Raw genomic sequence first — 13,938 nt, forward strand, 5'->3', positions numbered from 1 at the left:
GTTCTTCTATCAAGTATGATTGGATAGGTTAATTATTACATCAAAGTGAATTCCCAAAATAATGTAACGATAATGAGTAATGATAATTAATTATATTTGAAAATACAAAGTATCTCAAGATTGATAATATAACACTAAGGAGTCAAGACTTCCTGTGGTACTAAATAATGTATCATACGGAGAAAAGTATTAATTGCAGGTATTACGTACTTGACAAACAAAAGATATTTTCCTGACGAAATGGGGTCGTAATTCTGTTTAAACGAAACGAGTCGAAGAAGCTTTTAGCAGATAGTCAGACAGCAACAGTATGAAGTCAATTCACTTCATAACATTGAGTTCCGTCAAAGAAGTCCTTGTTAAAACTCTTTGATGACACAATAACAAGAGGGAAGCAACCCATCGCGATCCCATAGACTCAGAGTGAGGTTCCTTTTTCCTCATCGAGTGGTCAATAACTAGGATACCTCACCCGAATAAGTGGATTCAGCTCCACCAGTGGACATTTCAGAGAAGCTGGACCTTCATTGGAAAACAAACTGTGATGATTAAAATATTTTCACCAACCTACCATCTTTATTATCGAAGACTGAAAACAGTCAGATCAAAAGTCAGAAAGGGAGTTTGGATATATATTTGGCGAGTCATTGATATGCAGAGAAGCTTTGGATCAAAGATGGCTAATAGTCTTGAGGGATGCGTAGCACGGTGAACCCAAACGTCAGTTGGTGCAGATGAATGGTCGGGCAACGTCGGCTAGGGACGTGTATAAGTGAAATGAAGAGGTCGACATTGATGTCGACGACTTAGCGGAGTACATAAGCCGTGGGTTTATTTACCGCTACACACCATAGCTTTCATAATTTTCCCTACTATAACGGATAACTGGTGATTTTCATTGATAAACTACACTGGAGGGGAGATCAACCGAGGATAAAACGAGAAAAAATTCACACCAAAAAGCACTTTTTAAGTCAGAAAGTTATAGAGGCTTCTGCCAGAAGCTATTGGTTCAAAACCCTCTGAATCCTTCAAAAAACAGCCTAAAGATAACTTTAGCTCTCTACGTATTGAAGTATGTCACTCGTTATGTTGCTGTTCATACTCGCCCCTCACCTAAACAAGGCTGCTCTCCTACTACTCAGACACAAGTCTCTGAGATCAGTTCACTAGACCACTTCAAAGGCCAAGGTTTGAAGTTGAGGTTGACGGTTAGAATTGTGTGTTGCTAGGACTGTCAGTTGCATTCATTTTAATTTCTTAACATGTCAGGAAAGTGGGAGGTTCGGATCGATCATCCGATCAAATCATACGCTGAACTCATGATCCAGCTAGATTTGTTCCTGTGCAGCCTGTAAGGGGTTTATGAGGATATTCCACCAAGCATATATATGCTTCTTAAACAATCAATAAGAGGTTAATAAGAGCGAACAAAGGGGAAAATATGTTGAACGTACGTTATTTTATATACGTATCTGAAAATATACGAACGGGAGGCGGCATATTCGGATATGTACGTTACGTAAATTTGTCTACAAATTTCCCCTAAATAAACGACGTAAGGGTGCAATCAACATTTACACTTTATTTACGTTTTCTTTCGCTTTATCTCCCCTTGTTTGCCTCTGTTTCCACTTTATTGGTTGCTTGTGATTGCTTGAAATATTTAAATATTTTAAGCAAAACAAATATTTTTCCTTGTCAGCGTCAAATAGTAACGAAAAGTGTTAATTTATCTAAGATATCCCTCTCAATTATACCGCTTTTCATTCTATTTGGTGTGTAATTCCGAGTCATTGGACTGTTTGATGATTGTGGTTTCTATTCTGAGACTGTTCTTCAAAAAAGTTCCCTACAAATTTTCTACTGCTAGTGTTCTGACAAGCATTTGAAATTAGTAGACATTTCTCAACTTAAAATTGAAAGTTTTGGCGGTCACAGTTTCTTAAATTACAGAACAGAACTGCTATATCTAGAAATACTCAGTTAACCGGTCACCATATTTCAGTATTAGAGGAAACGATCTCTACAGTCTATCTCTATTTGTTAGAAGTTATCCCAACATACTACTTCCGTATACTACCGATACAACTGTAGTTATACTGTTCCCTTATTCGCTAGACATAGTATTACCAATCAGTATTTATTCATGTGTAATTCTTCAGTGGCACGAAAACTCCGTATTCGATAGTAAGACTCGTCTAGTTTTATGCGGGTATCCTGAGCTAAAACATTTGATACAAAACGTCTTCCGGAGCACGGAAAATGTCATTCTGTATGTTAGGATCGTTCACACCAGTAACAGATGACAAAGAAGACTATTTAAGAAAGCTGGTAGTAAACAAGACGGAATTTAGTGCTAAACGTGATGTAAAACGATCCGAAATACTATGGCAATCAGCACCACGATGCTATTTTTCGTTGTGTAATCTCGCTGTGGTCATCCGGTTAGTTTTCAGAACTCAACATTTATTAGTCGCGAAAAGTCAGCTAAGTTTCAAACTTCTTTTATTTCGTGAAGCTTTATCTTTTAGATTAGTGTCACACATCGGTGTGTTAACTAATTTTATCACAGTTTTTATTTTTTCGTAACGAAATATCTCATATACTTATCCATATGTAGCATAAAATGACTTAAGTTCGATCACAGTTACAGAAATGTAGTTTCTTTCAAACAACTACATGATCACTATCACTTTTATACTTCGATATTCATACAGCCACTTCCTTCTGAAGTATACCATTGATATCACTTTAAGTTGTATGATGTATTTCATTTATTTATTTGAGAACATACGAGTGTACCAGAGCTTAGACGTAGTCATAGTTTAAGTAAGGCAGCTTTTCCGAGCAGTAGTTCGTATATATAACTAACGTTTTACCAAAGTCACTCAGTCATAATTGTCTTCGATTTTGGTTGGAGTTGCTACTAGCCAGTAACAGGCAATCGCCAGAATATTTATGGCAAGCGATCAGATTTACCAGCTCACCAGCTTGGATTTCCTATTTAAAATTAACGGAAGTAGTCATATCGAGTAATATCATCTCTCTCTTTTTGGCTTCTAAAGTGTGACAAATTGTTCACGTTCACTACAAAATGAGTCAAAAATACAATCACGAGAAGAATTTGCCTAGCAGAAGAGAAATTTGTGAATGGGATGACAGTGTTGCCGATACTAAACCTTTCAGTCAAAACAGTCCTCGTGATAAATTTGTAAAAGGTAGCAGTCATCGAAGTGATTTATCAAAAAGTTACAAGGAATCCGTTCTCTCTGATAACTGGTCAGCAACAAACCGCGTCTCATCAAATGGACATGAAACTTGTGATGATTTTGATGATAGTAACGTTGAAGGTCTCGTGAGTGATGATGACAATGACTTTGATGAAGATGATGATGCAGAAGATGAGGACTGGGTTGCTTCCGATTATGAGAAAAAAGTAGGTCAATTTCGGTTATTTATACTTAAAACCCCAATGTTTTTACATCGTAAGTGTGATCTTAAATGTACATAGCAGGTCGAAAGAAAATTTCTTGTTTTGTGGCTGTAATAAAATGTAATAGTACAGTATGATATGCCATTCCTTTCTCAGGTGTTCAACTATACTTGTTTGAGACAGATATAATCAGTTCGTTACATTTCACACGACATCATGAAGGAAAGTTGGCCTGAAAAAGAACAACTGGATGGGGATATTATTTCAGTGAGAAACTGCTTTAGTCAATTAATCTGGTGTCCAAATTTTGTAAAGTTACTTACGTGGGTTTATTGAGTTTAATTTACTCACGTTTTAGCATATACCTCTTAGTAAGTATAGCATCCAAAATATTATTTTGTAACATGTTTCACCTTAACAATCTAGCATTAGAATTAAACCCAATCTATCGACAGTTGAACGTTCACATTTGCTTTGGATTGAAGGAAAGTTAGCGATAATCATTATAACGATGTCTGACAAAAAAGTATTGGATGAATTTTAACTAGAAAATGTACATCTTTCCCATTTCGCAAAACATTTTGTGCGTGATATGCTCAATTGTATTCATTTAGGCACGCTAAATCTAAATTCAACAGTTAAGTCTCCTTATTTCTTTTCCTGATGTATACAACAGTTTTTTTTATTTCCTATTAAAATCACAGGTAGTCATGTCTTATGGTCGGAAATTTTTCTAATATTTAGTGTCGAAGCTGGCTACTTTAAATTACTGTAGTGTTTTCCTATTTAGGTATAACGATTTATTAACGCTAAAATTTATGTGCAGTGAGCTACAGTTAAGAGATTTGTAAACTGTATTTAAGTTATCATACTAAGTATTGATTCCATCCTACTTCATCATTAATTCTATCATCTGTACATCTCCATCTGATTTTTTGATGATAGTTTAGTCAATTATACTCTGTCATTCGTATAATCTCAGCTATGTATGCCTGCAAAAAACAAAGGACCTGAACATCTAATCAATTGTCATGCAACTCTTATCAGACTCCGCTCTAAAAATGGTACACAAAATGTGAAGTCTAGTAGTCTAAATCATTTTTTAAAAAATGTTTCTCTAAAATAATTCAATTGATCAGTTTTTTATATTAGATAAGAAAATGATATTAGGTTTCTCAAGGTTGTCCTTATTTTGTGGATATTAATAAGAACCGAAATTTTAAGGATTAAATGCAGTTAACTAGATAATGTTAATGTACTCCACTGTGTAGAAGTATAGAACATTATTCATTGAAACGTTTGAGATACTTGTCATTAGCCATAATAAACATAGGTGGCTATTGCTTAGAACATGTAATTCCTATCTTTCTACAGTTTTATGTGCTTCTTCGCAACATTACTCTAAACCTTTTGGACCTTTTTATTTATTTATTTGAACACATAAATACTGATACAAAGGGGTACCAAATACACATGCGTCACACAAGTCACTTGATTTGTGTGGGGGGTAATACTGCCCGAGTGCCCAGACCGAAGCAAATGATATTTTGAACGATTGGTCTGCGAATGTAGTAGGACTAACCACTCGTATTATCGTTTGGTATACTTGAACATTATTAATTATAACTAATTGTACTTCACTGTAACTGAAAAAGTTGTTCTCTTTTATCGTCTTAATGAAATAATTTCGCCTAGGTTTTCAATTGCGAAGCTTTTGTTCACTCTACATTACCAATTTTTTTAGCGTCCTAGTCGCACTTCTCGAACACAACTCACTGGTTCACGTAAAATTGGAAATAGTTGCAGTTCACATCGCAAAAGTTCACATGGAGATCGTTCTCAACGTAGAATTGGCAGCAGTTTGCCAAGGACAGCTGCTTACAATCCAGAGAGTAATCGTATTGTTTCTTCCAATAAATCTTCCAAATCCGTTGGTCGACCTAGAACTGTTAATCGCTATCAAGGTGGAAGTGCTAGGACTGTTCATGCATCATCTGGTCGTAAGATTGCTACACGTCGAGTTGAAAAACCAAAGACAAATAATAGCAACCCACGAAAAGTATTTGATTCACTAATACCTAACGAACTAAAAAAGCCTCGACAATGTTTCGGTCCTGGATGCACTCGAGCTGCAGCAAGACCAGATACAAAATATTGTTCAAATGAATGTGGAATTAAACTTGCCATCAAGTTTGTAGCTTATCTGTACTTTGCTTCATTTACGAAATATTTTGTTTATAGATCACATTTTTAAACTCTAATGACTTAAAAATGTTTAGAAGTAATAAGACGAAAATCCATTATAAAAATATTTACTGTGTCTGCTCCAAATCATTATCAAGCAGTCTATAAAGGCGTAATTTATCGCTCCTTTTATATATGCCGGTACAATACTATTTCATAACACTTAAAGCACCCAACCTTTAACTGTTTGATTATTGATTAAGATCATATGAGGCTCCTTTGAAAATTTCGAGTGACCCACTGTTTTTACTAGTCCTACCGCAATTGTTATAGATTGCAACCTATATTGCTATGACCATTAGTACTAGGCGTTATTTATGACATAAAAGCTGAATACATATACAGTACCTAAGTTGAATCTGGAACTCATTTTTCGGGTTTGACCGATCTACTCATGGGCGGAAAGTCGTAAAATGAACATCTGTTGTGGCATCTAACTCATTTACTTGATCAGTAATACCTCCTTATATATTGCCTGTCGAATAAATACGCGAATCGGTCTAATAGTACTGTCAGTTACGGACGATTATAGAGTCTCTGTGTTGATAAACATATCAGACTTGTATGGCTACGTGCGTTCGGGTCGTTGGTTCACTACCTGAGTGGTAACTGATGAGTTGAGTCCAGAAAAATCAATCGTCTGCACACATAATTCTAGTGAGACATTTAAGGCTGTGAATTTCTGTATGAAACTTTTGCTAAAGTCGCTGTTGGCTAACCAACAGTTAAGAAAAACTTAGTCCCTTATAGAATGCGAATGATGTGTGTATGGTTTCACGTAAAGTAGCGAGCCTGACTTTCACTGACATCTTGGACAAGGAAAACAAATGAGATAATTATTTTTATACAAATAGGGAGTACTTTGATAAGAAATTGAAGTAGCTTAAAGTCTTCAAAATAAAGTTTCTCATGACCTCAGTTCACTATTCATTACAGAGCTTTTTAAGACTGGTAAATTACACATTTTCTTTTTTAGGCGCTTAGAAACTCTACTACCAGAAAGTTTTCATGCTTGGTATCCTAACTTGTTTACGAAAGCTGGAACGGCTCTTTCTGAATTAGAAAGGCTACCGGATTGTATGGCTACCGTTATTGACAAATTGCGTCTTAAAGAAATTAGTAAGGAACAGTGTGTAGTACACAATCGGTTGGTTGAATTAGAAATGGAGCATCAAAAGCTTACGGCACTTATTAGTCGAGCTCAAGAGCGAAAAACTGGACGAAACAATGAACAAATGGTAATTTCTCTCATGTCAGGCAATTTTTGATTTTTATGTTCACAATTTTTTTTTGTCAGTGTATTATCTTCACTCCTGGTTTCACTTTGTAGTTCAGTTCTCTCTGATTGCCCTGATGTATAATGAGTTAATTCGAACCGATACATTTTCATCCTAGGTATTACGTAGGTATCAGTTAGCCAATCATTGAAGATGACAGAGTACTGAATGATTCTGTTGTCGGATTCCAGATCATAGTAGGTAATATTAAGTGTTGTAACGGGTGGACTGCAGGTTTTGGTAAGCAGCGTTTTATCGATCGATTGCTTCAGTGGACACGTAAACACGCAGTGGACGACCTAGTGCCCTGATTGGTTCCGCTTCCCTGTCTAGCCCAGCCAGTTGGGTCCAGAACACAAGTCACAGCCTCTGAGTTATGAATCATTTTATTTCAGACATACTCTATTTATATACCAAACAAACAAACCACATCGTACCATAAAATAGAAAACAACATTTACACAATATTTAACGAGTGAAATAAACATCGACCAATAGGAAATGTCCATTTAACGTCCAAGGACACCATTCGACTTAACACGATAGTTATTGGTACATTCCTCTGCATACCTAACACTAAGCTCGAATATGTAGGATATTTTTTTAAACTACTGTTTTCACAGAGCCAACTCTTTGTCCTTGTCAGGTGCACTTGCGTATAAACTCATGTATTTATCAGTCTATAATGTTTTCATTATCATTATTAAGCTTGCTGCGGTTGCTCACGACGCAGAACAAGTAGAACAGATGGAACCCATCATATGTGTTACGTGCTCAGCTGAAATCAGTATGCGACATGCTCTGAAGCATATGGAGAAATGTTTTCAAAAGGTATGTTAGAGTAATTCACTATTTATCGTTTGTTTGCACGTTTTTTTAAAATTTATGCACAAGATCTACGAATGTTTTTCTCATGAAATATGTTTCAGATGGAAGGAAACACTGTGTTTTGTGCTAATCAAAAGGAGCAAATCATGGGTACACCATTATTTTGTGATGCTTACGACTCACAGGCTAGAGCGTATTGTAAACGATTACGTGTAGTCTGTGAGCATTATAAAGAACCGAAGCTACCTGCAGATACAGTATGTGGATCACCGCTTGTTCACAATGTCTTTGAAGAAACTGGTGAATTTTGTTGTGTACCGCGCAATAAGTGCACTAAACACTTTGGTTGGGAACGTCTACGTCGAGCGAAAATAGATTTGGAACGATATCGCTGTGTAAGTAATGTTTTCTAATAATTTATTCACAAATTGTCTCAGATAAACCTATTATAATAAGACTATGAAACAAATAAATTGACAAAACGATTCTGCAACTTTCAATCTTGTGCTGTTAATATACTGAAATATATTAATGTTAACCTGTTGTTATTTCTAAGACACCTAGCTCTCAAACTTGACTGTCGTTATGGTCGCTTGACTGATTTGGTACTGATAAACCCTGCATCGGATGACGGAACTAAAAACACAAAGCCATGTATCATTTTAGTTTTTTGACCCCCAAAATAAATTAAAATTATACATGAATATACTATTCTGTACATAATTTATATGCAGTCAGATTTGTACAAATTGAACTGAGTAGTATTTAACATCAATTAATAACTCAACGCATATTAACAATGCTACACAGTTAAGCATCTATATCTAAAAGATTGGGATAAATTACATAATAACTCCTACTAAGGATGCGATTACATGTCACAGACGACTTGAAAAAAGTCAATGTCATATGTTACTCGCACTCCAATCAATTCAGTACTTGCTTACCATCTCAGCTATTTATTTTCGATTGACGAATCAGTTAAAGATAGCAGGGAAACACAAGGATAAAATATTAATTTGTTCAGAAGCTGAATATGGTAGCTAGGCCCCTTAACAAACTTTTAAGCCTGTGGATTTAAAGCTGTTTAGCTAGAATACTAACGGAAAGTAAGCATAAATATCAGAGTAGAAATTGTTGAATAGGTGTATTCCAAGTGCTTGTGTCTAATATGTCATACTATTATATTTTTGAGTGCTATCTAGGTATTTCATTTTGTTAGCGAAATGTGTAAAATGCTCCTTTGGTATGTTAAACAAGCTGCTTGGCATACATACGTTCCCACGTCTCGGTTAATTAGTAAATTATGTCAAGATAAGCTGGTTCAAATTACTGTCCAAGCACATTGGACAATCGTTTAGGAGCTTAGAAAAATCCACTCAATGACAAACGTTTTTATATATATAATCAAAAAATGACTCTCAGTATGGAAATGATTTACTGTACTTATTATTGAATTAGCAATTTGAGATAGACAATGTAACGGTCGGTTTTCTTTTAGTTTACATTTTATTCTAATCACATGACTTCGTTACAATTTTCTTTTGCAATATTGTTTTTCAGCTAATTCAAATGGATGAATTAATGCAAGAGGAACAAAGACTACGACGTGCCATATCTCAACGTGGTGGTGTACTTGGCATTTTGCTACACCAAACTATTGATCATAATCCTGAAAAACCAGTTCCCATCCCAGGAGAATTAAAAACATCTTTGAAAGATAAAGAACGATCAGATACTTGACATTTCTAAAAAATTTAATTTGACTGTACATAACAATAGAATTTATTTGTTTCTTTTGTACAAAATGTTTTTTCTATGATCTTATTGCTTTTTCTTAAAACATAATTTGCGCATTATACATCTTTCTTCTATCCATTTCCTGTCTTGTGTCTGCTTTTTGCTCCTCAGTCATTCGTAATGCAATGTTATTCATGTTCGTGATTAATGATAACTTTACAGAAATTACTTCTGATCAGCGTGAGAATGTTTAGGTAAAGCTGTTTTACAACATTTTGCGTAAATACTGGTTTTATCTATTTCGTGAATAGAATCACATCAACAGGTTTGAGTTCAATTTACTATCTAGAACTAGTTCCTGAAATATTGTTATTGAAGTTAGGTAAATTTGTACCCCTATTCCTCTCAATAGCCTACAATGTGCCATAGCATAATTACATGGCTACACATATCAATTAGTCATTAAGATCAACACTTAAGGCATCATGATTTGATCTGCACTATTAAGGACTTGACACACATGACATTGGTCATCACCCAGTGATCAATCAATTGTGATTACATCTCAGTTCTACAGGAGGTTGGTTGCAGCCCGGATAGCCCAATGGTAACGTCTCTGACAGAAGCTGGGTGACACGGAATCGAATCCGTCAGGGAGCACCCGTTCCCTCAGGTACACCTTGCTGACGAGTGCCAAGTAGCACGAAACCCGGACCTAGTGTTTCCTGTTGACTACATCCAACCACCATCTTATTTTGTTGTCATTCCTAGTTTAGGTTGAAAAGTTTACTAGCCATTCAAATTATCGTTAAAAATGATATAAAGTAATGGCTTTTGCGGATTCACTAATATCATAATAACCCAGAAACTCAGCAAAGTATATCTCATAGTTTGCACACATTGGGTAAACACGGTAGGGTCCAATTAGGGGTTTCGATAAACTCTGGCTCGACACCAGTGGTATATCTGGGCATACAAACCTACGTTAGTTACCGACCATTAAAGGACTATATCTGATGTCGCAACTTCGCGTAACGTAATAATCCACACCAGTTAACCACTGTTGTTATTATTCAAGATGAATGTTTCAATTATAGTTAACAGTTTATATTCAAACATAAAATCACAGGTAATATATTTATAATACATAAGTAAATTACGCATGCAGCGTTACGCTAACAAATTGAAATCAATTATGTAAGATCAACCATTTCAGTTGAATGTATTCTTTTTCGTTTAGCATCTACGTGAGAACGCTCTTCCGTAACTTTGTCTTTATCCAATTCTTCCTTAATTGATAATAAATAAGGCATTAATTCAATGTGTTCACTATCAACTGAATTGTCATTGTTTACAACATAACAAACAGTTGAATATGGTGTAAAATGAAAATCTAATTTTAAGTATTGTTTAATTAAACACCAAGATATGAAATGTTCATAAAATTGACGTTCAGGTTTTTCTTGATTTCTATACAATTTTTGACTGATAGATTGTATCTGCTTATTACAAGTCATAAGATCAATCAATTTAGGGCCAGTTATCCTTTCTTGTTTTGTTAAACTTTGATCAAATAATAATTGTTTTGTCGCATTCAGTAATTTATCTGTTTTTATTTGAATCAACGTGGATACATCTATATAAAAATAAAACAGTATCAGTTGTAGCAGAGAAAATTAGGCATAATATGATTTGAGAGGAGTTAGTCTGCAGAATGGAAAAGTATAAGACAGTTTCTTAACTGAAAATCAAAGGGAAAACAAAGAGTGAACGCATGAGCCATAGCACCCAAAGTCTGCAACTGCTATGATTATCGAGTAGGCACCCACCAGGTAGTCCGCATCTACCTAAAAGACTCAGTCTAACAATTAGTGGTTTCATGGACTGATGCCATGTTTGATTTCGATCGCTCCAAGCTACTTCTGCATCAGCCAAGATTTTAAATTGAGGTAGGCGGTGGCTGAGCTTAATTAGTACTATCGAGGGAGTCCTAAAATATCCTGCTATCAAAGTTTCGAGAGGCCCAGGAACTCGAGGAAACGTTTTACGCAATAAACGTTTCGGTTTAGCAGAAACATCTAGGATATGCTGAGTCACATGCTACGGTTTGTACTAGATATTTACTTATACTGCCACTGTATTTAGTATGGTTCCAGAAATATCCAGAAGCCCAAGGTTATGTGTAGCTCGACGAATAGCTTCGTTTTTTCTGTACGTGAACTAACCTTAGAGTAAAGCTTTTACTCACAACTCGCGCCTTCTCCCTATTGTTCCACTCGATGTGTAAGAGAAGTAGGGGTTATAAGAACCCGCTAGGAATACAGTCCAGGTGTATTGGTAGCAAGACTTATCAAATAGGTTTCCTCCATTTGGTCTTATATCATAATTATGTCCATCAGGCGAAAACCGTGACAAAGATAGGGAGTGATTATCACAAAATACTGAAATTTTGCGTCGTAAATGTCTCCACTTTATTTTGTAGACTATTGTAGTGAAATTCACCTTTGAAATGCATAAATCACTAAGAGAAGATTTGACTCTTCAGGAAAAGGTGTTACCGTTAAGTTCTACATACTTCGATTTCAACTTTGGATGGATGATCCATATATAACGACTGGTCACTAAGTGTAATCGACCACCTAATCAGGAATAAAAAAGTAGTCTATTTATGTGATTCAATATTTAATATTGGACAGTTGTAAAACAGTAATTAAGGAGATCAACTGATATAATCATTTGATTTACTTTGAAAATACGTGACTCACCTGACTTATTTGTGCTTTTACGTTGACAATTGTCACAAGCATTTTTACAGTCATCAGTAGACCAAGAAGCATCACCGAGATTTTTCGAAATTAAAAAACGTCTACACATATCCGGATCAATAGAATATCCAACCATTTCATAAAGTTTTGCAATTCCTGTTCGTTCAGATGATACCATGCTGGCTAAACGAAATAGATCTGAAAAACGCCACATTAATATACAATCCGCGGAGTTCGAGTCACGTCCTGCTCTACCTGATTCCTGATAATAATTTTCTAGACTTTTGCTTGAAGAAAAGTGTATTACAAAACGAACATCAGCTTTATCTATACCCATACCAAAAGCTACAGTGGCAACAATTACCTATGAATATTAGGAAAGAGTCATAAACGGAGAAAAAAGTTGACGATTCCAAAAATAGAATAACTGGAAAAAAGAGAGAAGCATATAAAGACGAGTGGGACATGTAAGCATATTATATTATGAAGGAAAATGGATATTCAATTCGATCGTCAACTTTAATTAAAAAAGTGCTAAGGAGAATCAAGTATATAATTCAGTCAGTTATATTTCCTGGCTTCACTAGTTTAACTTTACGGTATTGTTTCCGTTTAGCTACTGATTAATTATTGAGTAAGTCCTAATCTATTGAATTTACTCAAAATGGGACCATTAATTAATATATATATGCACAGCTTCGGGTTTACACAAACGAAACTTAGACCCTCTTCTTCATTTCTAATACTTGTTTCTTAATTATCTGTTAACAAAGCCGTTACCACGATAGCATCATAGATGACTATAAGTTATGCTGACAACTTCAGTCCGAAAAAGAGAATTTTCAATCTTTTAAGACACGAACTATCACAGTCTGTTCGAATCAGTCTACTAGGGAGAATCTTTATTTGTACCAAGCACTTATGAGTGGAAATTCTGTCGTCCTTTTTTGTAAAATAATGTTTAGTTATAATGGATTTGCAGGAGCAGAAATAGAACCATGTTAGAAAATCAAAAACACACTCAATCACTGAGTTTTTTGTTGAGCTGGTCAAGTGAATGGATGTTCAAGAACGTTAAAAGATTATGATTCTACTCACAAATGCTTTTTTAATTATTTCCAGTAGCACAATCAATATATGTATTTCAAAAATAGTATTTAAAACAGGTTCTCAAGTATGCTCGGAATATTTGTCAATAATTTTCATAAATAAAATACAATGAATAATACGCTGAAAATAACGTACTTGAATTCTTCCTTGACTCCAATCGGAATGAACTCTAGATCGATAATTAAAATCTAAGTTCGCATGATATGGAGCTACTTTTAACCCAAAATTCTTTAGTTCTGAAGAAACATCTTCAGTATCTTTTTGAGAAAAACAATACACGATGCCTAGAAATATATGAATAGAATAAAGACGGATATATCAGAAATCATTAAAGACTAAGTGAATAGTTTCCATATAATAGATGGATTTCGGCTAGCGGTGAAATCCAGGACGAGCAATTCGTCCTATTTTGGGACTCGTCAGTTAAATTTGCCAACATGTTAGCGTTGATGTTCGAATAGAGTACATTTTGCAACAAACACATGTAGCGGTAAATAAATCCACAAAATAAACAGTCTTGTAACTCATCGACATTGAC

The 13,938-nt window shown here is 35.1% G+C and overlaps 2 protein-coding genes across 3 annotated transcripts in view; one reads left to right on the forward strand and one right to left on the reverse strand.

Moving 5' to 3' along the window:
- Nucleotides 1-1,477: 1,477 nt before the first annotated feature.
- On the forward strand, nucleotides 1,478-9,888 carry CFP1 (CXXC-type zinc finger protein 1). 2 transcript variants are annotated; one of them, XM_051215568.1, is made up of 7 exons: nucleotides 1,478-1,558; nucleotides 3,069-3,439; nucleotides 5,181-5,626; nucleotides 6,657-6,918; nucleotides 7,666-7,788; nucleotides 7,887-8,180; nucleotides 9,349-9,888. In XM_051215568.1, exons 2-7 carry the CDS (start codon nucleotides 3,098-3,100, stop codon nucleotides 9,526-9,528), a joined length of 1,647 nt encoding a protein of 548 aa, XP_051066098.1. In that variant the 5' UTR covers nucleotides 1,478-1,558; nucleotides 3,069-3,097; the 3' UTR covers nucleotides 9,529-9,888. The 2 variants fall into 2 exon arrangements, with proteins under 2 accessions (XP_051066098.1, XP_051066097.1); XM_051215567.1 differs by lacking the exon at nucleotides 9,349-9,888 and having other exon boundaries at nucleotides 1,478-5,626; nucleotides 6,657-7,788; nucleotides 7,887-8,457.
- Nucleotides 9,889-10,621: 733 nt separating this feature from the next.
- Nucleotides 10,622-13,938, reverse strand: part of MS3_00007313 (uncharacterized protein) — a 29,749-nt gene continuing 26,432 nt past the window's right edge. Inside the window, exons 11-13 of the mRNA XM_012937944.3 lie at nucleotides 13,536-13,684; nucleotides 12,291-12,654; nucleotides 10,622-11,161 (exon numbers count right to left, since the gene is read on the reverse strand). Coding sequence (XP_012793398.3) covers nucleotides 10,719-11,161; nucleotides 12,291-12,654; nucleotides 13,536-13,684 — 956 coding nt within the window. The 3' untranslated portion in view covers nucleotides 10,622-10,718. The remainder of the gene's footprint in view (nucleotides 11,162-12,290; nucleotides 12,655-13,535; nucleotides 13,685-13,938) is intronic.

Source organism: Schistosoma haematobium, chromosome 4 (assembly GCF_000699445.3).
Source record: "Schistosoma haematobium chromosome 4, whole genome shotgun sequence".
NCBI lineage: Eukaryota > Metazoa > Platyhelminthes > Trematoda > Strigeidida > Schistosomatidae > Schistosoma > Schistosoma haematobium.